The 27,784-nt window shown below is 39.9% G+C and overlaps 4 protein-coding genes across 8 annotated transcripts; all 4 read right to left on the bottom strand.

Moving 5' to 3' along the window:
* Positions 1 to 691: 691 nt before the first annotated feature.
* On the bottom strand, positions 692 to 10,186 carry sf1 (splicing factor 1). Of its 2 annotated transcripts, XM_059508412.1 has the most exons (12): positions 9,801 to 10,186; positions 8,082 to 8,210; positions 6,231 to 6,306; positions 4,148 to 4,300; positions 3,958 to 4,047; positions 3,661 to 3,844; positions 3,456 to 3,571; positions 3,269 to 3,376; positions 2,950 to 3,136; positions 2,547 to 2,760; positions 1,749 to 1,913; positions 692 to 1,665 (listed from the first exon to the last, which is right to left on the bottom strand). In XM_059508412.1, exons 1-12 carry the CDS (start codon positions 10,045 to 10,047, stop codon positions 1,343 to 1,345), a joined length of 1,992 nt encoding a protein of 663 aa, XP_059364395.1. In that variant the 5' UTR covers positions 10,048 to 10,186; the 3' UTR covers positions 692 to 1,342. The 2 variants fall into 2 exon arrangements, with proteins under 2 accessions (XP_059364395.1, XP_059364406.1); XM_059508423.1 differs by lacking the exons at positions 6,231 to 6,306; positions 9,801 to 10,186 and having other exon boundaries at positions 8,082 to 8,212.
* A 3,112-nt stretch (positions 10,187 to 13,298) lies between these two features.
* Positions 13,299 to 17,335, bottom strand: rbm4.1 (RNA binding motif protein 4.1). 3 transcript variants are annotated; one of them, XM_059508392.1, is made up of 4 exons: positions 17,173 to 17,335; positions 15,838 to 16,279; positions 14,098 to 14,970; positions 13,299 to 13,521 (listed from the first exon to the last, which is right to left on the bottom strand). In XM_059508392.1, the coding sequence occupies exons 2-3, from the start codon at positions 16,247 to 16,249 to the stop codon at positions 14,120 to 14,122; spliced, it is 1,263 nt and encodes a 420-aa protein (XP_059364375.1). In that variant the 5' UTR covers positions 16,250 to 16,279; positions 17,173 to 17,335; the 3' UTR covers positions 13,299 to 13,521; positions 14,098 to 14,119. The 3 variants fall into 3 exon arrangements, with proteins under 3 accessions (XP_059364375.1, XP_059364366.1, XP_059364383.1); XM_059508383.1 differs by having other exon boundaries at positions 13,299 to 14,970; XM_059508400.1 differs by lacking the exon at positions 14,098 to 14,970.
* Positions 17,336 to 17,475: 140 nt separating this feature from the next.
* Positions 17,476 to 20,851, bottom strand: rbm4.2 (RNA binding motif protein 4.2). Of its 2 annotated transcripts, XM_059508360.1 has the most exons (3): positions 20,234 to 20,851; positions 18,897 to 19,644; positions 17,476 to 18,707 (listed from the first exon to the last, which is right to left on the bottom strand). In XM_059508360.1, the coding sequence occupies exons 1-2, from the start codon at positions 20,643 to 20,645 to the stop codon at positions 18,914 to 18,916; spliced, it is 1,143 nt and encodes a 380-aa protein (XP_059364343.1). In that variant the 5' UTR covers positions 20,646 to 20,851; the 3' UTR covers positions 17,476 to 18,707; positions 18,897 to 18,913. The 2 variants fall into 2 exon arrangements, with proteins under 2 accessions (XP_059364343.1, XP_059364351.1); XM_059508368.1 differs by lacking the exon at positions 18,897 to 19,644.
* Positions 20,852 to 22,507: 1,656 nt separating this feature from the next.
* Positions 22,508 to 26,080, bottom strand: rbm4.3 (RNA binding motif protein 4.3). The gene is made up of 3 exons (XM_059508345.1): positions 24,997 to 26,080; positions 24,262 to 24,913; positions 22,508 to 23,879 (listed from the first exon to the last, which is right to left on the bottom strand). The coding sequence occupies exons 1-2, from the start codon at positions 25,403 to 25,405 to the stop codon at positions 24,291 to 24,293; spliced, it is 1,032 nt and encodes a 343-aa protein (XP_059364328.1). The 5' UTR covers positions 25,406 to 26,080; the 3' UTR covers positions 22,508 to 23,879; positions 24,262 to 24,290.
* Between the last annotated feature and the right edge of the window lie 1,704 nt (positions 26,081 to 27,784).

Below are 27,784 nucleotides of genomic sequence, written 5' to 3'. Positions count from 1 at the left end.
TTGAAAGCTGGTTAGTTATTGGTTAAGCTGATAAAAGTTAATGCGGTAACTGTCCCAGAAGACAGCTGCGCGACTGCGTGCACAAACGACTCTATTAGAAAGTCGACCACTCTGAAAGGCACTAAATAATTCCCAAGTAATTCGCACACTGCAAACCGAGATGACAGGACCCAAGAGAAAATGGTTGAGGGCGCCGGTTGTACTTATATGCACTCATAAAATTTTAACAACCTTACAAAGCTTCTAACAGTTATATGCTATAATAACAATGCAGAATTTGCGTGCTGAACTCCCGGAATGAACCCAGTCAATATCGAGCGAAAAAGTCCCCTTGAACCACCTCCTATTCGCTTTTACTGCTGCAATCCACGAGAATTTACTTCTATCTCTTATACCGTGTGCACAACAGGCGTATCGATCTTGTCTAAGTAAATTAAAGCCATAACTTCTATATATTAAGTTAAAGCATCAGTTCTTTCATTTTGCTGCAAGACAACAAAAATAACAAAACTAGTGTGTTTTTAAGCACTAGGAGCATTGGACACAAAGAAAACTATAAAGTTATATTGAAGTTTAAATGTGTCTTGAAAAATAAAAAACCTGCATCATAAATCACCATATTCGAGTTAAGATGGTTAATATTAAGAAGAAAGACTTTGTTAGTGCAGCAAATGTGAGAGATGACAATTCATTGCCATGCCAACTTTTATTTAGTTGAATGCTTCATTACAAAAATATTGAAATACATTTGGAAGGCAATTAATGAAAAGTTCTTTTAAATAAAAACAGTTTGGGGAGGGATGGGATACAAGGCGAGCACAAAAATTATACTGACCAACTAATAGAGAAAGCCAATCATCTACAACATCTTGAAGACATAAATGTCTTGTACTATGCAGCAACAAATGCACAGTTGGTTAAGAGTGTAAATGGTTGTTTATACACCTGTTGGAATGTCGCTAACTGAATCTTAAGCAGATGCCATTTTTACTCACTGGAGAAAACATGAAAGCAAGCTGGCAGAAACAATACCAAACACACATTCCCTGCACATCAACATTTTTCAACAAATATTCAACCAACAGAAGAAAAACTACAGTTAAAAATCATTAACAATTGAAGCAAATTTACAAGATTAACCACACCGTCCGTCTCTCTCACTAGCTCGATTTCTGTGTCCAAGCATGGGAAACAAATCTGAACCGAGGCCATCAAAAAAATAATAAACCTTTAGCAACTAATCACATCAAGCTGTTAAATGAACAGAACTAGGTACAGTCCTGTGATGTATATTTTAGGCATCACTGCATGGTCACAGGGCCATAGATACTAAACACAGCCTTTAACTCTGGGGCGGAGGGGGTGGAGGCGCAGGGGGCATCCCGTAAGGTGGCATACCGGGAATCCCCATCATGGTCACAAAGTTAGGGTCCATTGGTGGGGGAGGGGGAGGAGGTGCATACATCATGCCTGCCGAGCCAGGAGGAGGGGGTGGTGGAGGAGGGGGCGCACCAGGAGGCAGTGGGGGTTGGACCCCAGGTGGAGGCGGCACCATAGAGGGGTTACCCATGGGTGGAGGGGGCTGAGCGGCTGAGGCGGCCGTCTGCTGAGGCTGTTGCCAGGGTGGCAGGTTTCCAGTTGCAGGGGTGGATGTGGTGGTTGTATCTGGGAAAACAAAAAATAAGTCAGTCTAAGCCAAAAGGAAACCCTTTGATGATATCAACTGTGTGCTACTGTAATACACTTACTTTGTTGCCATGGCAGTGGAGCGCTGGTTGCCATGCTGCTGGTGGGTGGTGGGGGAGGAGCCTGCTGTTGCCATGGAGGCAGAGGACCTGAGGGTGGAGGTGGTGGTTGGTTGTTGGGGGGAGGTGGAGGTGGGGGCATCATACCCATGGGTGGTGGCAATAAACCTGATCATCAGACAAGGGAAGGAATCACTAAGTAGGGATGCACGATATTATCGGAATGATATTAGAATCAGCAGATAATGGCGTAAAATGTAAACATTGGTATCAGCCCGATGTGAAAAATTATGCCAATATGCCTAGATAAGACGAATAGCTTACATGTGCTTAGGGTGTGCTAGTGATAGGATCATGTCAGCAGTGTGGTCATTCTTGAAGCAAACCTTTGCCTAAATGGTGATTGGATTTACTGTTTTGGATCACCATATTTAATCAGGGAATGCACTTCAGTGTGTGATAAAGTCAACGGTCATTGCATGCAACAACTGCAGCCTCCCCAGGCTCCTAATGCCCACCACATAAACTCATCTACTTAGGGGTGCTGTTGGATAACTTGTAATAAAATTAAAGTAAAATACACAAATACCATTAATACTGTGCTTCTGATTAAAGCAGTAATCAATGTCAAAATTAAATAATTTTTTATACACAGACTAATTAATGTGTTTTTAACATGTTTCCAATGTAAGAAGCAGCAAATATCCATTTATATGCTTCTATCTTTCCAGGTAAATGTTTTATGCTCCATTAAGCAGGAATTGTAGAACTGAGAGCCTAAACATCACAGGATATACTCACCCATGGGGTGTCCGGGTGGTGCTGGGCCTTGGCTCATTGGAGGAGGGGGTGGCTGCATCCAGGGTGGAGGCATTCCATTGGGGTTTGGTGGCATAGGAGGGCCACCCATGTTTGGCATTGGTGGAGGGAAGTTGTGAGGGCCACCAGGACCCTGGTGCATGCCATGGTAATTCCTGTTATCAGTAGGGCCTGAATTCATCCAAGGAGGACGATTCTGAAAGGTCATGTGAATAAATTACTTTTTCTTTATATTTTCTTTATATACACACATTATATACACACACAATACTACAGTTTTTACTGTATTTTTAAAAAAATAAACAGCCTTGGTGAGCATGGGACTTTATGAACATTATAAAGAAATTGGCATCCTGTAAGGGAAAATGGATGTCTTCGGACTTACTGGCGGTGGCTGGTTGTTGTTGGGTCCTGAAGGGCGAGGGCCACTAGGGGGAGGATTGCTGTGGCCCCCACCGGAGGAAGGGACTGGAGCCTCTCCTAGCTCTGCCATGAGAGACAAGTACTCTTTATCCATTCTAGCCTTATCCTGAGCAGACTGGGGTGGTTCACCGGGTCGTTGAGCAAAGGAACTGAGAAGAAGGGAAATACAATGAACTGTGCTGTCTGTACTTCACTTGACATAACCAGGAGAAGGTAAAGTATTTGAAGGGGGGGGGGGGGGTGGAATTTTATCACTGCTCATCATTGGTGGATGGGGTTACCTGGTAAACTTGCAGTCTGATGAGATGTGACCTGCTCCACCACACTTTGTACATACAGTTGTGTTTGTGATGCTGCGAGGCTCTGTGCTCTGCCATGGGCGTAAAATTCTGAGAGAGAGAGAAAGTAGACATTGATGAGTATCAAACATCTATGACATTTACTTGTCTGCTGCTCTAAGTCGCTCACCTGTTATCATCCTCTCTCAGAGTGCCATTGAGTCGTGCCAGCTCCCTCAGCTGCATCTTTCTCAGATCATTCTGGTCTTCGGGGGTCTCAATGCCCTGCTTTAGGATATTACGAATCTGTGGACAAAAAGAAATTTCTGATGCCAGTACTAATTCTGAAAACCTGTTTTGACTTCAAAGTACAAGAATGTCTGAAGTGGACTCACCTGCTCTACAGCTTTCTTGACATTCTCCATGGTGTTAGCAGTGACCAGTGCGTGAAGAGGTTCATCTTCTCCTGGAAGCATCTGTCCATCCTTACGGCCAACCTTTCCTTCCTTTACTGAGCCTTTGCCGCGAATCATGATCTTAGCACAGCACTCCTTCTCAATGTTTTTCAGAGTGTTTCCACTTAAAAAAAAAACAATATACCATAGAGAACTTACTTTATGACATAATGACCCAAATCTACCAAAGAAATATAGTAAAATAAAATATTGAGAGCTCAAAATCATGCAACTCACCGTGGGCCAATCAAAAGCCCAACAAAGTTGATCTCAGGATATTCATCCTGAGGAATCATCACCTTATCACTGACCCGAGTAGCTGGTGGTCTGAAATGGAGGAAAAACAAAAATATTTGACCAGTAAATATCTGACACCAGAGCCAGAGAGAAGGCAAAAACCAAGATAGTTCATTTGTAGAAGACAAACTTGTAGTCAGCAGGGGGTTTGAATTCTGGGTTCAGTCCCACCATCTCTGTAATAAGAGAGTGTCTCTCTTCCTCTATTTTCTTGCGTGTCCGATATTCACGTGTGTTAAGCCTCTTCCCCTCACTGTTGTAGATGGGCTCAGGAGATGGAGACCTGAGAAAAAGAATGAACAACAGAAAGATGCAGCATAAAGTCAAAATCTTAAAGCAGTACTTACACCCTCAACAGTAAAACATTCAATGGCTTGCCTACCCTTGACTGAAATAGTTTCGACTTGTTCTGTGGTCATTTAAAAAGTGCATGGGATGCCCCAGAGTGCTTATTTTCTAATGGGAAAGACGAGAAAAATGCCTATAACAAAAATGTACTCTACTGAACCATTGAAAAAGCGGAAAACATTCTACAGATCAAAGAGCTTAAAGCTCAGAATAGGAACATCAGCAGACTTCAAAATTTGGTGCCAAAGAGATTTTGATACATTATTAAAATGGGTCTTCCTAGTTTCAATATTATCTTGGACATGAAAAATAGGACAAATATCTGAGGCAAACGGGGCAACCAACACACTTGAAAAAGTGTCTGTTCTTGAATTCTGATCTAAACCTTCACACGTTCTCGGAGAGCATTCCAACTGTTACCTTCCCCTTGGATGGTGGAGAAAACCTGTTAACCTGCACAATGAGGCTCTGTGCTTGAAAAAAGTTACGAGAGGGGGAATTTGGGTTAGAGAAATAAATTTAGATTAAATATTAACTTTCAACAGCTCTCAAACAAGACAGCCACACAAGCGTGACAAGTTCATGAGAGGCAACCCGAAGAGGAGAAAAGTGGGTGGGGGGGGGGGAGAGAAAATAATTTTCTGCTGATTTTCTTTTGGACTGATATCTCCAGCGCTGAACCCCTGAAGCACCCCACAGCTTTGTTTTGCGAGCTGGAAGTTGATGAGCGATCGTTCCTAAATCCTGGAGTGGATAGACCTTTGAGAAGAACCTTTTTAGGGTTGGCGGTGTAAAAACGTCGTATTAAGATTCTGCCGCAGAACCTAAGGCTGTTCAGAGAGCAAGGCGTGTGGCTACTAGAAAGACACTCACGTCAGAAACATGACATTTCCTGCTACGTTGGCTGCTTATGAAGTCTATGAGTGGCCAAAGTGATTAAGTGTTAAGGTTATGGTTATTCCAGAAAGAAAAGGTCAGAGGAGTCTCCTCCAAGCAGTCTTCCAGTGCGGAAATCTGGAATACAGTGGAAGTTCCTGAACAAAATGGTGGTAGCCCCATAATGGAAAACCATTACGGACCATCCAATTAACAAACCATTCAGATTTTAGAATTAAGGATTCGATTGTGTTCGTCATAACTTCATTTTGGAGGTTAGAATGAAAGGGCATTAAAATTGCAATGTATAATCTATTAAAATCTTAGACTACATGAACTACACTGGAATAATCAAATAAAATCCAGCCTTTTTAACACAAATTTCACATAGAAAACATACATGCAAGAATACCTACAAGAACAGTATAGATGTTTTTTTTTTTTTTTAATTTAATTAAGATAGACTAATCAAGATCTCCATAGCTTATATGATAGAACATTATTCTTTGGTAAAGTTAGGTGCTGTGTATTGCCAACAGGTAATATCCATGATATGTTTTATGATATGGTCGGCAAAACAACTTCTATTTTGTATGTAGCATTGACCAATTACCTGGCAACACTTACTAAATGAAATAAGTCTAATCTATGATCAGAAAATATCCTACCATAATAGCCTTCAATCATATCTTTGCCTCTCTGTAAAGAACAAATCCAAATTCAACTAAGCATTTCAAAAACTGGAATGTTTAGGCATGTAACAAAACCAATTTCATAACCAAGACATTTTCTTTACTCTTCTCAACTGAAGAAAGGCAAAGATATGAGGTCATTTTAAAGCAAGGTATTTAGACTTAGAATTTCTTCATTTAACAATCACTTACCCCTACGTACATATTAATACACTTACAAACTGGCCTCACATAAAATGGCACATTAAAAAGGTAAAAGAAATGTTACTGTTGGTGGGTTTAAATCGTTATTCCGACCTGTCCTCAGGGATAACAGGGATTCCCAGGTCTCCTGTACGCAGTTTACGTGTCAGGTCTTCGATCTGCAGTTGGACTGGAAGAAATCAGGTTAGGAAGAAAAAAAACAAGGATGGAGAGAATTTTGGTTAACAACAAAAAAAACCCCCACAAAAGCAGAAACAGTACACTGTTAAACTCAATGTGACTAAGGTTAAACAGCGAATAAAAAAAAAAACAATTACCATGGTAATTGTCAGGTCACTAAGAATCAAGGACAACTGAAGACTTTTGATCCTCTGCGAAATTTTCTGAAATACCAAAATCCCACCAAGATTTCTGGAAAACACACTAATGTTCGAGCTTGAAATTATTCTTAAAAGCCCATACAGATTTCCCCAAAAATCCAGAAAATTTTGATGGTTTGGCCAATTTGAGATGCAGAAACCTAGAGGGATTTCAGTAAATAACTATTTCAGAAAGAGGTTCATTGCAACAGGCTTTCAATTTTATGCCACCAACTTCAATAAGTGGAACTACTAAAATTGACATTTTTAGCAAACATTTAAAAATATTTCTTAACATACTATAATCATTTCAAGCTAAAAAGGTGGCAAAACACGAAGGCCTGTCAGGAAAAAAAAAAAAAAGACTTGAGCAACTGCATCATAAATGAGACTGAAATAACGCCAGTGTAATTACATGACAGGACTGTAACTTAACAATATTAATAAACATCAATATTATAACACTTCAAGTTATCAATTTATTAACATGTAACGACAACCACTTACCAGATGTTACCAATACTAATCAATTAAAATAACAGATGCAATAATTAGAAATAATCAGACAAACAGATCAGCCTTTAGTGTATTGATGTTTCTTTTCATGCAAATGACTAGATTTACTCAGGCCTCAAGCCACACCAAAAACTGACCTGTAATCAAATAATGTTCTGCATCACTCATGGAAGCATTTGATGGGTTTTCACATGCATTTTTCTATGACATGCTTAAGAGAATCAGACCCCACAGGTCACACGCTTAATGGTGCAGGTTGATGGTAGGTAAGAGACATGAGGTATCAATAAAGGACTAGTTAAGGAGATGAAGGTCTCTAGGTCACATTATAGTTGAACAAACACTACACCACATGCCATTGCAAAACAAGTGCCTGACAGCAATGAGAAAGCAATTTACTACACACTGCTTTCAGACACTGGGGATGGAGATGACTTTTGCAATTTAATATTGGACCTGCATTGCTTTGCAGTCAAATTGGACTTAAGACATTTTGCATAGTAAACACTGATGGGAGTCCTGCAGCTGGAGACAGTTCACAGCAAGCAGCATCATCAGAAAAACACTGTGGATTCTTGCTAAGGGACTTCGGATGGTATGCAAAAGTGGACAGTGCTACCAATACCCCAGTGCTTCCTAGACAAAGAAAACTTCCTTACATTGCACATCAATGGAGTTAGTACATTCTAGTGAACACGGGGTAAAGTGCTGAATTTCGATTGATTGACTTTTGAGAAAACCAACCCTAAGCAGAGTCATTTGAGACATACAGAGATGGCCATTTTGCACCGAGACCTTCAGATTGATGGTTCGCAAATAACCAAAGTTATCCTATTAACTGACCTCAATTATATAAGCAAAGTCAGATTAATGAAATTCAGCAATTACATCCTGCACGCGATGTGCAAACTGTGAGGAAATAATAAACTGACAAATTTTGGGACAAAAAAAAAAAAAAAAGTGTGTTGGGTGGGTGTTCACCCCTCATTCACAAACAGAATGTTCCGCAACTTAATAAACTATATGACTTAAGACACACATTATAATAACAGTAAGTTGAGATATTCACCTATATAAGCTCGTTCCTGGTCCCGAGTCAGCCCAGCAGGGATCACGGTGGGCATGCCGGGGATAATGGTCTTCTGATCAGGGGTTTCGCTGCTCCAGCGACTCCTTTTTCGCTTCTTCTGGCCAAAATCTAACAGGGAATGGTATAAGTGAGATGTCACTGGATGCAAAATCTATGGTCTATTAAAGCCTACAGTATCAAGATGCTCCCGCCCTCTGATTGATTGCTCATTTTTGATAAGTCTCAGTAAGCAGGCACGTGCATACTATACACAGACATCAAAGGGGACTTGAGCACCTGCCCTTTTTCTTCCTTGATAGAAAGTGCCTTTTCTTTTTTTTTATAAATTACTCTGTGTTATGTGTGCATCTCTGCTGGCGCAAAGCTTTCCCTGTCAAACAAATAAAAAAAAAATATATATATAAATATCAGTTTGGGAAATGCTGAGACTGTCGAGTTCCGATGTCTCTCTTTCCTCTGCGCAGGCGTGAAGCACAGCAGTGTAGCACACACATTGATCTTTCCATTAAAGCAAAAAAAAAAAAAACATGGAACTCCTGTTCCTCATTTAATAACTATCCAATCTATTATGTTATAAGCGGTCAGATCTGTAAAACCATAAGTTCTTGTCATCATCAGTTTGTGTGTGAGTGCATGGTACAGTAAGAGGAATTATAACCCCTTTCTTTTCTCTTTTTATTTACTGGTTTTTGTTTACAGGCAATCACAAAAAGGTCAATATCTATGTGAGGCAATTATAATCTTTTGTTTTCAGACCAAATGTTGCATTTGGTAAAAGTGCATAATTAATAAGCATAATTCACCAATTTTTTGGTGAATCATTATGCAAGTGTGTCTTTCGCAGAGAATGTCAGAAAATTTTGCCTCCAATGTAAGCTGTGAAATGAGCAAGATCTTTTTAATAATAATTATAATAAAAACACCAACAACAACAAAAAAACAGTGGATTATTTGGAAACATCTGTTGAAAAATTTAATATCATAAAACAATTGGGTGAGTGTGAGGGAATTAAAATAATTTGATAAGCAAGTCAGAGTTGAGTTAATATATTTTAAGTTTTGTTTAGAACAAAAAAGAAAAAAATGTTAAGTGTCCTGTCTTCCACTTGAGCCCCTGTCCCTCAAAATCTCTGTGCATGTCCCTCCGCTAAGTAAAATTTATATTTTTTATATATTTTTTTATTTTTATTTTTTAAATGCCCAATAAACAAAGAAAACAGATACAGAGTGACAACTAATATTTATATGTATTTTACCCAAACAATCTGTAATAAAGAACTGATTGCATGGCAAACTATAAGCATTTAGTTCACATTTCTTCTCGGCCATATAAATAACAGCAGCCAACTGCAAAACGTTACTTTTGCTAAGTGGTTTTTCCCCTCCTTAAGTGTGAAAAAAAATTTTTTGTGTTTTATATTTTTAATTATTAAAAATGTTTTAATGCTTCGTCTAGAAGTAAATGTTATATATATACACACACACAAGTAATTAGAGGAAAAAGGATTTAACCACCAAGTATGAAGACAATTTCAACCGGTAAACCGTTTATATGAACTACAGTTTAGTGCACTACACAATTTCAAGTTGTTATTAGAAAATGCTAACGTTACTGACAAAACAAGTCAAACAGCAAAGCGCACAGCTACAAAGGAGCAGGCCGTTGTGCTGAGCCTCAGGCCCGTCCACGCTGTTTACCTGTACTCCCCGCCATAGACGGTAGCCCCACTCCGACCGGGTTTGAGAGCGCAGAACTCACGGCTCCGGGGAACTGGGAGAAACCTGGGTTTGATAGCTGCGGTTGCTGTAAGTTCTGCAGCGGGAAAGACACCGCAGGCCCGGGCGGAGCCATTAACCCCGCGCCGGGGCCCGGCTCAAAGCCTCGCTTAGCGCCGATACTCGGGTGCAGCTTCCCCAGCGGGGTTGCGTTGGCTCCCGTTGCCATTTCTGGGCGTCAGGGGCTTTTCTGTAGTTTTGTATATGCACAAAAAACAGTATGTTTCCTCTCTAAACAATATTAACGTATGCCTCCTACCATGCAACCTTCTTCTGTCACCCGCTGATTAAGATGGCGACCACTGAGATCGACAAAGGAAATTTGACGTCAATTTAGAACTATGCGATTGGTCGATGATTATGTCAATCTATGTGTGGTTTAAAGTCATTGGATCATGTAGGGGCTGTCGTATTTCCGTCGAAACACTTTGGTAGCCTCTCATTGGTCGTTTAGTGCTAAGTAAGCTGCCCTAGTTTCTCCTAGCAGGGTAGGTTGGCTCTTAACTTGTGTGAGTGCGCTTCAGCTATATCTGGATATCTGGCCATAGACATCATATAGATAGACGCCTTATTGGCCGCTGGGCGATGAGATTTGCGGCCGCCATCTTGAACCGGTCGTACTCCTAGTTTCGTTGCGTAGCAGCAGTTAAGATACCAGAGCACTGTGCAGCATTTTCCTGTTCTAATCGGCGGACCATCGCAAGTACGGCTCGGGATTACTTTTCACAAGTAAGATTTAACATTACCATTGTACTATTGGTTGTAGTGTTTCCTTAAATCCAGATAATTGAGAAGGAGCAAGGATCTTTGATAGTACTATACTGAAATCGTAGCTAGCTAACGTTAGTTAGACTATGTAACGTTACCTCCCTCAACTCAAGTGTTTCCCACATAACTTACTATTACTATTCAGATCAGAAAGAAGTTCGAAAAAGCACTTGTTAGATGCACGAAATTTACTTTTAGCGTTAGGTAACGTTAAGTGCCTATTACCAACACAATCCAATCTGAAGTTAATACATACATCGTTCGACAGAACATAATAACTGTTATAGGTTGCTTTGTTCATATTTTCTCTGTTCTGTAAAGTGTATTTGAGTACTGTGTAAAGCGCTATATAAATATATATTATTTGTATTCTTATAAGGTGCTGAGAGCTGCAGAGAGGATGATCTGCCAAGCTTCAGCAATACAAGCTCCTAAGGCGTCAACAGTCACACACATTGTGCGGGAGGAGATTGGGACAGAGGATGTTTTCCTTCCTGGGGAGCACATTGAGGAGACCCAGTTTAGCATTGACAACCATCAGTCTGATATGTTGTCATTGGTTGTGTCTGTGTTTCTAAAGATTAGGCTCCACCATGTTGACAAACTCTCCTCTCTTGAACTACAGAAAGGGAGCACGAGAAAGAAGCTCTGCAAAATAGTCCTCTTTCAGAGGTTTTAGTGTGTGTGTGTGTGTGTGAGTGTATGAGAGAGAGAGAGAGAGAGAGAAAAGAGTGTGTGTGTGTGTGTGTGATAGAGAGGAAGGGAGAAGAGAGAGTGTATTTGTGAGAGAGGGAGGAAGTGTGTGTGTGTGTGTGTGAGAGAGAGAGAGAACCAGAGAGAGTGTATATGTCACAAATTATAATAAATTGTTTCTTCAACTTATTAAAATATCTTATTTTACTGCAACTATCTGTTTCTGCTTCTTTATCATATTTATAGTGTGCGATTTATAAATATTCTACCTCACATATTTAGATTTTGGGCGTCTGGTCACTTATATCTTATATCAGAATATAATATGTAACTGTAAAACCTATTATGAATATTAAAATATGCTGAACCATGTGTCCTGTATCATAGCTGCATGAATGACCTTTGCAGCAAAAAAAACCGCGTCAAAATCAGTTAGGTATTCAGTGAGATATGATTAATTTAATCCGCTGACAGCTCATTGCACCTGGCAAACAAGTTACACTGAGTGGAGCTAGCGACCGGTCCAAGATGGCGGCTCCACGGCTCGTTCGTGCCAATAGGCAGTAGCGTTCGATGGGGCGTCTACCTATATGATTTCTATGTATTTGGCTATATTAACAGTCTAGAGTTGAAATACTTTCTATAAGCAGTTTGTATAAATGTAATAAATGGTCATAATCTCCTATTACATTTGATATTCAAATCAATAAACTGGATTTAAATATGCTCTCTCTCCCTTATGCCTTTATATTTACAATAAATAGAGGAATCATACATTTGAGAATCCAACAGCAATTTTTTTTTACACAATTGCACAAATAGAACAATATTTCTTATTTAATTTCCAAGCTTAATTACCATCACGTTTCGGAAAACACTTCAAGTTATTGATTGGCTGGTCATATAACACCAACTTGAATGCAACATGAATACAGCACATTAATCTGAGCTCATATGTGACCCTGGACCGCAAAACCAGTCATAAAGGTCAATTTAATAAATAAATAAGCTTTCCACTGATATATGGTTTGTTAAGATCTGAGGATGGAAAAGAATCTAAATACTGAGAAAATCGCCTTTAAAGTTGTCTAAATTAAGTTCTTAGCAATGCATATTACTAATCACAAATTAAGTTTTAATATATGTACAGTAGGACATTTACAAAATATCTTCATGGAACATGATCTGTACTAAATATCCTAATGATTTTGGCATAAAAGGCGAAAACAAAAAATTGGTAAGAAATGCTCAAGTTGGTGTACACAATGTATCTTTGGCTATTGCTTCAAATATACCCCAGCGATTAAATACTGGTTTTGTGGTACAGGGTCAAATATATTTAATAGATTTAACTTGAGGTAGAGGTCAAATAGCAGGAATTATATAAAAATTATATATATAATAAAAAGCATTTGTATCCTGTGCACCATAATAGGTTTTCTTTGTCCATTTTATCTGAAACACTTTTTATGGTAGAGTCAGATTGTTTAAATAAAATAGCAATACAGACATTTAAAACGGATGAATTGGACACTGTCTCTTTAAAAATGTGCGTGTATGTAAGAATTATTTTCATTATCATAATTATATTTTAAAGTATTGCATATACATAAGGATATAAATCCTATAATCTTGTATAAGAAGGGGAAAAAGCTGAACAAGAATAAGAGGAAATGAGGGTATCGGTATGTAGCATTAAGTCAAGAACGCTGATGGTGCTGAATCACAGGAAAGGGTCAACAGATGGTTAGAAAAGATTTAAAAAAAAATAAAAAATATAATATTTAAATATTGTGCATGTATGCTGAACAGCTATACTCTTTGCTAAGAGCTCTCCCAGCCATAGTGACTGAACTGAGACTGATAATGTTATTGTGTAAACATTTTCATTGAGGAAAATTTTAACTATTCATATACATACTGTACAGAGCAACTGCAATACAAATACAATTGCTATGATTTAGACAGAAAAATAGATTTTGTTTTAACTTTTATTAACGAGAAGAAAATATTTACAAGTATTGTATTGAGAATCCAAAAAAAAAAAAAACAGGGCTACATCAAGTTTAAGACGACAAAAGGAGTTTAGTGCCAGGAAGTGGGCCCTCTGTACTGTCCTTGACCCGGGCATAACAGGATGCATCACAACTTCTAAAATGATCCATGAGCAACCAAGAAACACCTGCAAATTGAAAAGATTATCATAAAATCATGTCAGTTGTTCAGTTATCTATTCTGTGGACTTCCATGTGCTCCAACCGACATCATGAATTGTTATAAGACACTTTATAAGAACAGGAAATAGAAAGTAATCAAGGGCTTCGATTTGACAAATCTGACTCAAAATAACAATTTTATCCTGCTTATATTTATGAATATATTGGATCTGTAACCTTAATATCCATGATGTCATAATGAAGACATGTTAAGCCGGACCTTGCAAAATTTGCAGATCATCAATGACAGGAAATCAAAAACAGTACTTAACTGCCATATGAAAGCAAAGAAATTTAAAGGTATAATTCTGTTTCTGAATTCTGAAAATTCTGTTGTCATTTACTCACCATCATATCATTCCAAACCTGAAGACTTTTTCCTTGTGGATCACAAAAGTAGTTGAGGTTGAGCAAATGATGACAGATTTTTCAGATAACATTACTGGAGAGGAAATATCCCTTTGACAGTAATCCCCCTTAAAAACTGCTTTCCGTTTGAGCAAACTTTGCTCTAACCTTTTATAATCCTAAAAAGATCTCACCTGAGTGCGCACAGGTATTAGGCTAGTAAGCATAGCGCGCCTGTTCGCCATATGGATCCCGCGCTACATCGTACGCAGAGCTCCTGGGAAGCGAAGAGACAGGAGAGAGGCGCGACCGTTCGTACGCATATCCCTCCGCCTCTAGGGGAGCTCGCCGGATCGGGCTCCGTTCGCGGACATAGTATGAAGAGGTGGGAGCCGGAGGAGGGGGAAGGGGATGGCGCTCATATGGGTCATGGTTAGAGGAGGACAGGCGCTCTCTCACGATCGATGAGGAGGATGGGGGAGGAGGGGCCGTAGGTTGAACCGCGCGTCTATCTTCGAAATAACTTGCTCCGAACGGACGTGCCCGATATTTCTCGTAGAAGTCCACCACCCCGTACGGATCTCTTTCCTCATAGGGCGGTCGCCGTATTGGGTAAGCAGGCATCGCAGAGCCATAGGCCATATCACTGCTCCCATAAGCAGCCTCACTGCCGTACGCGGGGGCCATGCTATTATCAGCGCAAATGCCGTAGCCCGCTGGCATACCATAACTCATTGCACTCTCAAAACTCGCACCCCTTCCATACCCTGGGACAGCGTACCCTGCTCCCCTGGAGAAGCCATGTGAGGGTGCAAAGTTGCCACCGTAGGCCGGCTCGCCAATGTAGCCGCGATGAAACCCCCGGCCACCACGATCGCCACCCGAACCGAACCTGAGGGACCCATATCCTGCCGAGCCCGGGCCCTCTCTGTAGGAGCCATTCTGGTCCATTGGGCATTCTTTGGACCAGTGGCCTTCCTGCCCGCACCGATAACAACCCGTTCTCTCTCCCATTCCCGGCGCGGTACGCAGGCGGCTAGTTGAAAGCTTCACGCTCATCAGTTTGCCTTAAGGAAAAGAAAAAATTTGCCATGATATTTCTATTTTAATTTTTAGCATGCACACGGGTCAAACGTTCATGTCAAAGCAAGCCACACAGTTATTAACAAAAACATGGCCAGATTTAAAAAAAATGAAAAATCGCAATTAGAGTTCAATTATAATTTAATGTCAACGTGCAACACTGTTCGCAACCCATTTATGTCTGTAATCTGACACATTACAAAGCGAAACAGGATTTAAGAAAAAGTTATGTCTGATAACTTACAAATGACAGAAATTATACGAAAGTTCTTGAATGGTATGAGTGCATTTAGGGGTTATAACATTATAATGTAAAGTTTGAAAGAGAGGTGGATAAATATAATAAGAATGCAATTTTAAATAAGAAAAAGTAAGTTGTTAAATAATACAGATGATCTCAAAGAGTTACCAATAGACTATGATTAAATAATTTGGTATTATAAAAGAGCATATGTTGTTTGTACAGCATATATATGTGGCATTTAAGTAACAAAAATGATGATGAAATGTCTCACAATCAGAAAAGAACTCACATGATTTCCCTTTCTTTTTTACGATGAAAATACTTTCAATGAGGAATTGATCAGCTCTGGAATTGAACTTGTTTTTGAGTACCTGAGTCAAAATCTACTGTATTTTAGTACTGAATGGACATCCCCCACTGACCTCCAAATAATAAACTAACAGTAGAAATCCAATTTAATGAATTTCCTCCACTTATCACTTACCAAGTATTCTACTTACCAACCTGTAATGAGGCTCACTTTTGGAACAAATGTGACAAGATAAAAAGATTATATATATATATATTTTGTTTTAGCTAAATTGGGCAAAGGACCATACTGGTTCACCTTGAAAGGCTGTGTTGTCCAAGCCACTAATGGCCTCCATAGCATCTTCCACTCGCTCCATGTGAACAAATGCATAGTCTTTCACTATATCACACTCAGCCACAGGTCCATATTCCTCAAACTTGGCTCTGAGTTCTTGGTTGGAGCAGCTACTGCTGATGTTGCCCACATGAAGTTTTGTAGAGGTCTTGGGCTTCCCTTTGCTCATCTCCACATTCATGGGCAAACCGTTCAGCATGTAATGATGAAGATTTCGAATGGCTTCATCTGCCTCTGCTTTGTCATCCATGTGCACAAAGCCAAAGTTTTTCACAATGTCACACTCTGAAATTTTGCCATACTGAGAGAAGAGGGAGCGGATCTCCTCTACAGTAGTGTTTGGCGAAAGATTGCCAACGAAGATTTTTACCATTTTAGTAATGTAAAAGTCAACGTTCAGGCCCTGTTGTGAGAAGAAGAAAAATACACAGCTTAATATTATGGTACTGTAGTATACGTCTAAAAAGACAGGTAAGGTACAGAACAAAGGCAGACTTCAATAATACAATACATATACGAAATATCGTCCTGCTTACATTAGTCAATAAACATATGAAATACATATGAAGGAAAATGTGTGCATTGTCGCATACAGAAAAGTGATGTATAATTTTTAAACAAATCCTTCTTTAAAACTGAACTTTTAAATCGGCTGAATCAAAATAACTAAATTGGTCTGAGTGGCTGACGAATCAACAATTCAATGACTCATCGAGCAAATTATATCTTTTGTACCCAAATCTGACCTTAAAACCGATGCGGATTTAAATTATGAGGAAAAAATAACCAGGTAAGACGAATAAAATAAAACTGACTGTATGTCAAGTACAAAATGTTGTTGCTATGAAAATGTGCAAAAACTTTAAAGCGTGTATTTTGTCTCATCGGAATGACGGCGAAACCGAATTGTTCGAAAGAATCGACTCGCGAAAGAAACGAGGCGGGCTTCTCATCACCAGTAACGTTAGAGGACAATCGACAAAAAAAAAAGCTACGCTTTCTGTGCACTGATTTACGAGCCGCGTAACGTTACCAGCAAAACCTCGACATCCTAAGTATTGATACAACAAGAAAAGCTCTGTATCAATAACTGAAATATCCAAAGCATTCATATTACATGCATTATAATCAAGTTAGCTTACAGTGCATCTAGCTAACCTGTAATACGGACAGAAACACTGTGGAAAACTAATGAAACATCACGATAAAATAAAGGAACTTTAGGAGAAAAGATTAGCCGTTCAGTCAAGAGAACGCTTGACTAATTTGATACAGCATAATAGATGTTTTTCATACCTTTTCACAACACAATGCTTGCAGGAGCCAGCACGAGATGAAATGGCGTCACTCTTGCGTCGCATAAAGCGAGGCTGGATGGATAATAGAGTTGCATGGTGTTGCATGGTGTTAACACTGCCCATCCCCTTTTCTTTTCTCCACACTGAAAGCCTGCTGTAATAGCTCGAGATTTCAAAGCATCATGGCCAGATAGCTCGTGTAATGAGCCGTTACATAATATGTACCAAGAATACACAAGACCCATTTCATTAAATGATACTCATGTATTAAAAGAGGATTCTATTATTAAAGACAGAAAGGTTTTTTCTTCACCAAAATATTGGTTTATTACAAAAAATAATTCATAAAACACACTCCTGAATTCTGTAGTAAACAGAAAAACTACAGAAAATCTAATTTATAAACATTTTCACAGAACTTCCCAATGCACCCATAAAGGACAATAGCCAGTAAACGCTAGCAGTCTCAAAGGTGAATAAAGCCTCTCAATGAGAGTTGGTCAGCACATGTCATGCAAATTTCCAATTCACTCACATGTACAGTCCACCTTTCCGTCTAGGTGCATCATCTTACAACGTTATGATCTCCTGCCTTGAACGGTCATTGGTGTGTGCAGAACAGAAAACAGTTTGCATCCCACTGAAAGCTGGCAAACTATTTAGGTTGTATATGAAATCAGATTTTTTAGGAGGGTGGAGACAACCAAAACCTCAAAATTGTTTGAAAAACGTGTCATGTCCAAGCTCCCAAATCACAAAAACTCACAGATATTGGTAGAAGAAACGTTTACCATCCTGTTTTACATATCAATTAGATATAACACAATTCAACAAGCAAGTAAAATTCGAATCTGAACAGACTGTATATACCAACCACCTGTAGCAAATAATAAAAAGAATGTAGGAATGTTGAATTTATTTTTTTTCCCCAAAAAGCTTTTTGCAGCCACAGGATTCATTAGATTGCCACTACCCCTATAAATACACAACGCTGGCATTATTTTGCCAGAAGAAACATAACCAGATTGTCCTCACAAATCATAAATCAAAGAAATTAGGTGGCAAACCAACCTGACAACTGAAGTATAGTGTTGGAAAATTAAAAGGGGTAAATTATAGTGTATCACAACTTGACTGGAGGAAAGCAGAGACTAAAGTAACATTTTAAATCTCACAGAGTGTCTGTGTAACTGTAGTTAATAGCAGAGGTAAAGTTATGCTGACATTAGACACCCTAACTTACCTCTGGATACAAATGAAAAGCAAAACAAAAACCACAACCACTTCTTGTAATCATACACAGATGTCTCCATTGGAAAAGGAAATTAAACAGCAGTTTGTGCATTATGGGTAAAACGTTAATGAGCAGAGCTGATGAGTATTGTGATCAAAGTGCCCATCCAATCCTGCATCTTTGAAATCCGATGGAGCATCTGAAGTGCCCATCCAATCCATCATCTTTGAAATCCGATGGAGCATCTGATTGAGGCAAAGTCATATAGGTGGAGGGGAAGCCTCTTCACTTGACAACACCTAAAAAATAAAAAAGGAACAAATATTCTGTGATATAACATCTTACAGGCATCATCTTCTGACTTTTGAACTTTTTAAGCCGAGCAAAGCGGCTTCGCTTACTACTGTACTCGAAACGGCTTGCGCTTAGAACAGATCACGCTGACATCTCATCGGAGTCATCAAAGTTAACGACCCGCTGTCGCTCACCTTAGCATGTGTGTGGCTTAGTATGCGTATCGAACCCGCTCGGTGTAGTTTTCTCTGGGCCGCGGCACGCTGTAAGTCGATGAGCTCCTTGATACCAGGGAAAGTCGCGAGCGCTCATATGAGTAGCCTTCCGAACCAGAGCCTACACGTCTGATAGGGCTACGGTCCCGCGAGAAGTACGCTGATGCCGTGGGAGGCGGAGGCGCCAGAAGACGTCGCTCATAGGGTTCGAGGCTGGGAGGAGTCAACCTCATCCTTGAGAGAGAGGAAGAAGAGTGAGGGGGGGGAGGAGGGGGAATAGAGAGAAGCCTACTATCCTCGAAGAAGCTAGAGCCAGTCGGATACTTCTTGTAATAGACAATGCTTCCGTGGCGTTCTCGCACAAATGTGGACGGGCTCTCAGGATAGGCGCTCAGTGGCCTGCTGAGGTACCGTTCTCGAGCACCCGCGCCGTACTCGCCGTAGCTGGGACGCCGGCTCATGGGCGGGAGAGGGGGGAGCGGCCCTGCTGGATAACCTCTATTAGGAAGACCTCCAGGGCCGCCCATGCCGTAATTCGGAGCGCTCCTTGGGGGGCCTCTACCGCCGGGGAATCCCCCCATGCCTCCGCCATAGCTACCGTTTTGGCGGCGTCTGCAATCTTTGGACCAGTGGCCCTGTTCTCCACAGATGTAACAGCCAGTTTGGTCTCCCATGCCAGGTGCTGTACGGAGGCGACTTGTGGACAGTTGTACTTTGATCAGCTTGCCTTGTGGGAGGAAGAGAACACACGCAAAACAATGTAAAACTTCCTTCCGCTCACGTAAACCGTTATTTTAAAAGAGAATTATTGCATCACAATAGCCACAGAGCACTTAATGGGTCAGGTGGCCCAAAATATTTTTCTTCCGTCTTTGTTTACTTTCTTTCATGAAACCCATATACCCATTCAACGTTGGTCCATCTTCGAAACACAATTAGGATATTTTTAATGAAACCTCATTTTTACTGAAAGTCTGTTAACATGTTAAATGTGCTTGATGTATGCATTTTTATCAACTTTCTGAATCATCAAACTTTTGGTTACATGGACTTTCAATTTAGGAACAGAAAGTTGTGTTTTAAAGATAAAAGTGTTGCGAGCTTTGGAATGACATGAGGGTAAACAAATGACATTTTTCATTTTTGGATGAACTATGCCTTTGTTAGTAGTGTATCTGATGTCTACTGCCAATTACCTAGAAAATTTATTCTCTTCAGCAATTACAAAGAACTGAAAAAGTAGTACATTCTTCCCATGCTACAAAAAAAATTAAGGAATCATGGATTTCGTCATTTTGAGGTTAAGGTTGGTTCACCTTGGAAGGTCGTGTTATCCAGCCCACTGATGGCCTCCATGGCATCCTCCATTCGCTCCATGTGAACGAAAGCATAGTCCTTCACTATGTCACACTCAACCACAGGGCCATACTCCTCAAACTTGGCCCGGAGCTCCTGATTGGTGCAGCCACTGCAGATGTCGCTCACATGCAGTTTGGTGGAGCCCCTGGGCTTCTTTTTGCTAATCTCCACATTTATGGCTTGACCTTTCAGCTCGTGAAGGTGGAGTTTGCGAACAACCTCTTCGGCCTCCTGCTTACCCTCCATGTGCACAAATCCATAGTTTTTCAGGACGTCACACTCTTTTACTTTGCCGTAGTCAGAAAAAAGAGAGCGCAGATCTTCCGCGGTCGTGCTTGAGGATAGGTTGCCAACAAAGATCTTAACCATCTTTATTGCCGTTTTTTCCTGGACAGAGGGAGCATAGTTTCACGTTATATCAGATAAGTCCCTACATTAGAGCTGTGTTGGTCTACAAAACCACAGTCAACTTAATCCTATCAAGAGTTGTTTTGGTTTCCATTGTTTAGCTTCAAGCCAGAATGATTGACGCACAACTCAGCATTAAATATGCTGTGTGTGACACTCACTGATCTGATGAAGTTGTAAACCAAGCCAGAGACAGTTTATAAGAGACATGCCACTTCCCCAATCCTCAATACAACTATATAAGGAAAACCCGTAACGGCAAAGATGGCGGTTGTGTGCACATGTCCCGCCCCTCCCGCTGGAAAGCCAATCATCTGCTTTTAACAGTCAAGCCGGGAAACATTTAAGCCTATCGTCTGGTTCCACTGACGTATGCGCACAGTTGATGAACTCTTGCGCATGCGTAGTAAAGGTATAACCTGTGGGGAAAAAGGCGTTTTAAACCTTATTTTGGGGCAAAGTCATCAAAAATTTTCAGCGATTTTTATCATATTTCACTGCTGTTTCTATACATGTAGCTTTTATGTCCCGGTGACCAGTGAAAGTGCAGTTCTGACTCTCTGCCCATTCATTTAGATAGGAGCTGGTCTTGTTATAAATGAAATAGCTGCCCGGAGGCGTTGCCAAGATAGCGGCCGAGTGGCACGACTTGCCTGAAAGGACTTTGACCAAGCTCAGTTCTTCTACTTTTTATGGCACAGCTGAAATAATTCGCTTTGCTAGGCCGCGTTTGTGCGTGACCATGACACCCGACGTATTACCTTAAGTTTAATTATTCATTATTAAAGTGTGTTTTTAATGCCCGATACGCGATTAAGTACGACCGATGAGCGTCGGTGATGTTTTAAGAGCTGTAGGCCAATGGTTTCGGTTGTGCAACGCTAAGTTAAATTGGCATTACTAACGTACATAAAGTTACCCGAAGACGTCGCCTTATTAAGAAACATGATGTCACATTACAGTACAACGACAGACTGCATTACCTGCATGTAAAATCTGAACGTTAGCACTCATGTAAAGTAATTAATAGTTGATTATGTAGGTACAGCACTGCCTTACCGTAGCGAGCACGTAATATCACTGGCTGCCGAGATGAATGAAGCCTAAAATGGAGTCGCGGGCCGTCACCGACAGCACTTCCTGTCCACGAGTCAACAAAACCCCAACACGCGTTCAGAGCAGTGTCTGAATTCATACACCGCTTTTACAAATTATTCAGTGTTGACAAATATTGTATTTCAATTTATATCAAAGAAACGGCAAATCTGAAGCACAGATGTCACTAAAATTGTAATGAATAATACAAGTAAACAAACATGTTAAATTAGCTTTCATTTTCTTTAAAAATATATTTATTGTTGAATTTTATACTTTTATCAGGACAAAACTGAGTAACTCAAACCCTAATTCTGCTCATTTTCAAACAGCCGTTGAAATGTACTTAAAAGCTGTTTTAAAAATTCAAAAGCCCCAAGAACTGTCAAAATATTTTAACTTTAATATCTCCCTTTTTGTTTTGTTTTTTCAGTTCAAGTTATTTTTGTTTGTACACAAAATGGAAAACGTTGAGAACTGGACAAATTTTGCATTTCTTAAATCTAAAAAATAAATAAAAACAAGTTTAAGTTAAGGCCAGGAATTAAATAATTTTAAATACTTTGTCAAATGTTTTAATACATTTGGTAGTTTAACCCTCTGCTAACCCTGAGTGAATATATGTGCATGTTAAATTTATTTTTACATACACAAAATATACATACACACTTATACCTTAATACACAACTGCCTCATTCTTAAAAATAACAGCCAAGACAGTTTGGGTAAGAAAAAGAAAAGCTTTATTAGCTTATTGAAATTGCAGTCACCTTATAAAGGAAAAATAAAATATTTCTATGCGGAGAGCACTGCCAGAAGAGGCACATTCATTTGGTGTCCCAAGGGTAAATGAATGAACAGACATAACATTTTATTGTAAATTCAAGACAAAACTATGAGGGGGGACATGCACAAGTTAACCTAAAATATAAAACTTACCCTCAGGAATGAGTTCAGCATCACTTGCAAAACATTTGGTTCCTGAGACACATATTCAGTCTCTGTACTGAACCTATACCTTGAAACAATTAAGTATATAAAAGGCATGCTGAAGAAACTAAAATCAAACGACTTACCTGTCACAATTACACTTACAAAGAACCACTGATTGGAAATATTGGCAAATCTACCCACTTTGTGAATCTGAATGATAGGATTATTTGGACACAGAGCAGGAATACAAAGACGATAATGGTTTAGGGCAAAATAATAGATTTGAAGACGAAGTGATGGTAATCGTTTTCATTTCGCCGCAGAAGCGGTTTCATTCTCCGTAATACTTCTAAACTAGGAAGCAAGATGTTATGGGTTTTAATTTTTTGACATAGTAACTACATAGTAACTTTTATGCCTATTTTAGGCAACTTGAGTTTAAAAGGTTGGCAATAAAAGCAAAACGACGAACCAAGTTCCAGTCTTTTTTTTTTTTTATTAAAACTTGCAAGTGTTCCTATGAAAGAAAATGATACAAAGTCATTTAACTTCTTAATTAAAATGCACACTTTACAACACATTTTCAATAAAGCCAGTAGACGGAAAGGTTTTATTGCTGCGGAGACTGTATGCTTTCTTGCATGCTGCACTTTAGCAAATTGATTAGAGAGGGCAAAAAAAATAAAATAAAAAAAAAATAAAAAAAAAAACTTTACACATTAATTTTTGGTTCCAAATCAAAATTGTCATGGCGCTTGCTACAGTAGTTTAACAACAAATTATAACCTCCTTCCAGATTTTTAAAGGTAAAAAGGTACAGTGTAATACAATGAAGAGTTCTTTGATAGAAGAATTTTTATAAGACGTTCCTTTAATAGTCTTAACCAAACCACCAAGTTACCCTAATTTATGTATTCTGGCTTAGTGCTTCTCTCACCTATCCAATGTTAAACAATAAAAACAAGGCAAAAAATAAAGCAGAGTTGACAATTTAGCATGAGGACGTTTTTATGCGTGTAAAAGCGGTAGTTTTATAGAATGTGCAGTCCGCAACAGAACTCTTCCACTATGGTGCGCAGGCGAACGAAACGCGCTCTGGCAGACAAAGACGCATCGCGGCACGTGCACCTGGAGACAACGACGACGATCTTGTGGAATAATTTACACCTGGAAAGAGAGCAAACCACATGAGTCAAACGGCTGCAGTGCCATCTGAGATTACTGAATCGACAAGCTAAGTTAAAATAAAGATTTGCATGAAGTCTATTTGATTAATACGAAGTGAGAGCTTAATATACCAAAAGGTTACTAGAATTTACCATCGAAACACTTCGATACGAAGTTAAGCGTTCCGAGCAGTGCTTTTAAAAAAAAAAGACCATAAGGCCATTCAAAATGCATGATCCAGGCACTTTGATACAAAGTTTACATTACTTCTACATGCGCATCAATTACACGACACGCAGAATAGGGCAAGTACGTAAATTCTTGGTTGTATATTAAAAGGGCATTTCAGATTTCATTTTTGGGTTACGGGACCTAGTCTCACCTTGGATTACAAAAGCGCACTGGTGCACTTTAATACGAGTAGCGCGGAGGTGGTGGAGGTGGCGCCGCCCTGTCAGCATAGGGGTCTCTGGCCCGAGGCATGCTGTACATCGGGGTCCGAGACATGGAGAGAGGTGAGAGACGAGATCGCTCGAATGAGTAACCATTCCCGGCGGGTGCCTGAGGGGGAGGAGGAATTCGTCTGATGGGACTGCGGTCTCGTGCATAGTACGAGGATGGCGGTGGTGGAAGGGGGCGTCGCTCATAGGGGTCGAGGCCATTGCCAGACAATCTTTCTCTCATAATGCTGGATGACGGGGGAGGTGGGGGAGGGGGGATGGCACCCGGACGCCGGTCCTCATATGAGACGCCGCCATAAGGGCGAGCACGGTACTTCTCGTAATAATCGACCACACCGCGTTCTCGCTCGTATGCCGGTGCTGCACGCTCTGGGTATGGGGGGCGTCTGGGGGGCATGGGTGGTGGTGGTGGAGGGGGACCAGGGGGATACCCGAAGCGACCCCTAGGATAACCAGGAGGCTCGGGCCTGTCACCAGGGAAACGGGGTGGCCAAAATCCACCGTCTGGGGGGCCATAGTCTTCCTCCTCGCCTCTTGGTCGACTCTTTGAAATCTGCACATGAATTCGTTTGCCTGCAAATGCAAAAGCATTTTCAATTAGCAAATTTGATAGACATGCAAAAGGACATGAAAGAACGACTGGATTTTTTTTATACCTTGGAAATCAGAGTTGTCCAACCCCTTGATGGCATCCATGGCCTCATCGGAATTGCTCATGTGTACAAAGGCAAAGTTTTTAATGACGGCACATTCAGAAACAGAGCCATACTCTTCAAACAGCGCTCTGAGCTCTTCATCTGCTCCTTTCTCCACATTGGCAACATGAAGTTTCACCGGGCCCTGGTTTTTGCCCCGACTTGCCTCAACATTGATGGGTGTTCCATGCAGCTTGTATAAATGAAGGTTTTTTATTGCCTTTGTAGCACTTTTGCGATCATCCATGTGGACAAAGGCAAAGTTCTTGATAATGGCGCACTCAGTGACCGTTCCATATTGAGCGAACAGAGACTTTATTTCTTCTGCTTCTGCCTGTGGAGGCAGGTTCCCAATGAAGATCTTCACCATCTTTGCTAATGTGTTACGCAGAGCCTGAAACGCACTGTGACAAGATATGCTTATAATGAGTTGCCAGTAATGCAAGACAAATTACTATGGTTAATGTAATGGACTATGGATTTTTGCAAACTAATGTATTACAACGAGAAAAGAAACCACGCCTGGTGCTAAACTGAAATCGAAACCTTTCACAGTTCACTTCCTGAGAAGCCAATCAAGTCAAACCAGTTTATGCAAATACTTTAAATGTTACTACACCCTACATACACGCAAGCACGACTAAATAAAATTATGCGATGTTAAGCAGAACCTAACCAAATGAGGGTTCGTACCAACCAAGCAAGAATTCTCCTCACACGTTTAACTTACATACGCCACGGCCTCGTGTGATTACTTAATATTGGCGGACTATGAAACCTCGACAAACATTAAGTTAATTCACGGCATATTATCTTTATCATTTATACTCGTAAATCATGAGAAGAACAATATAGCAACTAATCGTCGATTCACGTGACCAGCACCTTGAGGAGAAACTCAGATTCTGATGCCAAGTTTGAATAAGCTAACAGCGTTAGCTTGGTACGTTAGCCGAACGGCCGTTGCGCGCCGAGATAAACACGATGTATGACTTTTACATGCAGGCGATTTACAGAGTTTTTGCCTCCCATATAAAAGCTGCTTATATCATAAATGCTTTAATGCCGCATGTTAAACCTTATTTTTAATACTAATGTAATAAAGGTCAAAGTACTAAAACACAATACTCACCGTCTGCTTCAACGCCACAATGAGGAAGAGGGTGCGTCATTCAGTAATATACTTCATAAGTCCCGCCCACAAGGCTGAATAAACCAATCCAATTTAAGAATGTGGATCACGCGGAACGTGGCAAGTCAGAAACGTTTTTGTGCACGCGTATGAGAATAGAGGGGAATGAGGAATCAGTCAGTCATATGGTCAGTCATCGCAAGGGAATAAAGCGATGAACAGGATAAATCGGTAATGAAAAGTAAATGCATCAAAACTGACAGCATTATCGGAAAGTAGAATCAGGCTGGGTAAACATTTTTGTTCAACAATAACAGTGAAGAATTCTTTTTTTTCTGGCAGGAATTGGATTGAAGAAAATATTTTATCAGCCAATCAATGCACTATTAAATGTTATTATTCATTGCAGGAATCAAAAAGCAGGAAGACAAAAGTCTGTGAAGAAGCAGAGAGTCTGGGAAATCTAATATACCGGTATATATATATATATATATTAAAATACTCGTAATCAGACTACAGTTACTCTTTTATGGATTACATGATTACATATTTTTAACACAATGGTAATAAATTGTTCCCAATTCATTGATTCTCCTACAGTAAGTTTCCTTTTTTTAACGTTTAAATTTTTTCCTAATAAACCTGCTTCTTATATACGTTCGTGATTCTTCGAGATTTTCCGGCGGAGAGGGGAGGGGTGTCAGAATTGCTCTCAGAAGATGTCAGCAACAAGATAATGGACAATAATGGGTAATGGGGAAAGCAGACATGATTTAATTTTTAAAGAAAGTCACAGGAAAATGTCACTGTTCCGTGTAAGCTCTGCCTACCACGCATTAATTTGCTGTCCACGGAAATCTTTGACCTAGCAAAGTTATTGCTGGGAATTTTATGTTCTTTAAAATATTTTTTGTAATATGGATTTTTCTTCATTGTCACTACCTTATGCACTTCAAGGCCTCGTCCACACGGAGACGCGTTTTGCTTTATATGCATACATTTTGCATCGTGTAAGTGTTTCATCCACACGGATCCGGCGTTTTGGGAGAGTGAAACCGATATTTTTTTTTAAACCGGGTCCCAGAGTGGATAAATTAAATTTTCGTGTGGACAGCGAATCCGTATATTTTCTGAAACGTCATTAGTCCACGTCTCGCCCCAAGTTAAACACTGCTACGTCACGTAACAGCAACAAAAACATGAACAAACACTGAACGATGGTGTTTTTGTTAACTAATATTAACACAGATTAATACATGTATTGTTCCATGTTTGTATGTATACCGCACCCAAGGTTTATGTGCATAGTCCATGTCTTCTGCGTTTTTAGTGTGTCTCTGTGACAGAATTACAGCGCCACATGCTGGTCTGGCATGTATACTACATAGTTATGTGTCTTTTGCTAATTGTTACTATGCACTTAAAATGTTTTGAGATGGATAGAAATGCCATTGCTGTGTGAATTTAGTCTTTTTCAGAATTCATGTTTGCAATGTAGCTATTGTTTGATGTTTTTCATTGACAGAGTCATATACACTTCTAGTGTTTTTTTTTATTTATTTTTTTATATTTGAACTAGCAGTGAAATTGCTGTTAATTTCATGCTTTTTTATATTG

The sequence above is a fragment of the Carassius carassius genome, chromosome 2 (genome assembly GCF_963082965.1).
Source record: "Carassius carassius chromosome 2, fCarCar2.1, whole genome shotgun sequence".
In the NCBI taxonomy this organism is placed as follows: domain Eukaryota; kingdom Metazoa; phylum Chordata; class Actinopteri; order Cypriniformes; family Cyprinidae; genus Carassius; species Carassius carassius.
The sequence above is the reverse complement of the archived record's forward strand: the minus strand, read 5'-3'. Positions and strand labels throughout refer to the sequence as shown.

Excerpts from the sequence above, each read along its gene's own strand:
- sf1 (XM_059508412.1), bottom strand. The coding sequence starts at position 10,047 with ATGGCAACGGGAGCCAACGCAACCCCGCTGGGGAAGCTGCACCCGAGT. Across the intron at positions 2,761-2,949 it reads ACAACAACCAGCCACCGCCA|AATCGTCCTCCTTGGATGAA; the intron begins GTAAGTCCGAAG and ends ATGACCTTTCAG. Across the intron at positions 1,666-1,748 it reads TCCACTGCCATGGCAACAAA|ATACAACCACCACATCCACC; the intron begins GTAAGTGTATTA and ends TTGTTTTCCCAG.
- rbm4.1 (XM_059508383.1), bottom strand. The coding sequence starts at position 16,249 with ATGGTAAAAATCTTCGTTGGCAATCTTTCGCCAAACACTACTGTAGAG. Across the intron at positions 14,971-15,837 it reads GGACAACACAGCCTTTCAAG|GCAAACTGATGAGCGTGAAG; the intron begins GTGAACCAGTAT and ends CTTTTCCTTAAG.
- rbm4.2 (XM_059508360.1), bottom strand. The coding sequence starts at position 20,645 with ATGGTTAAGATCTTTGTTGGCAACCTATCCTCAAGCACGACCGCGGAA. Across the intron at positions 19,645-20,233 it reads GGATAACACGACCTTCCAAG|GCAAGCTGATCAAAGTACAA; the intron begins GTGAACCAACCT and ends TCCTCCCACAAG.
- rbm4.3 (XM_059508345.1), bottom strand. The coding sequence starts at position 25,405 with ATGGTGAAGATCTTCATTGGGAACCTGCCTCCACAGGCAGAAGCAGAA. Across the intron at positions 24,914-24,996 it reads GGACAACTCTGATTTCCAAG|GCAAACGAATTCATGTGCAG; the intron begins GTATAAAAAAAA and ends TTGCATTTGCAG.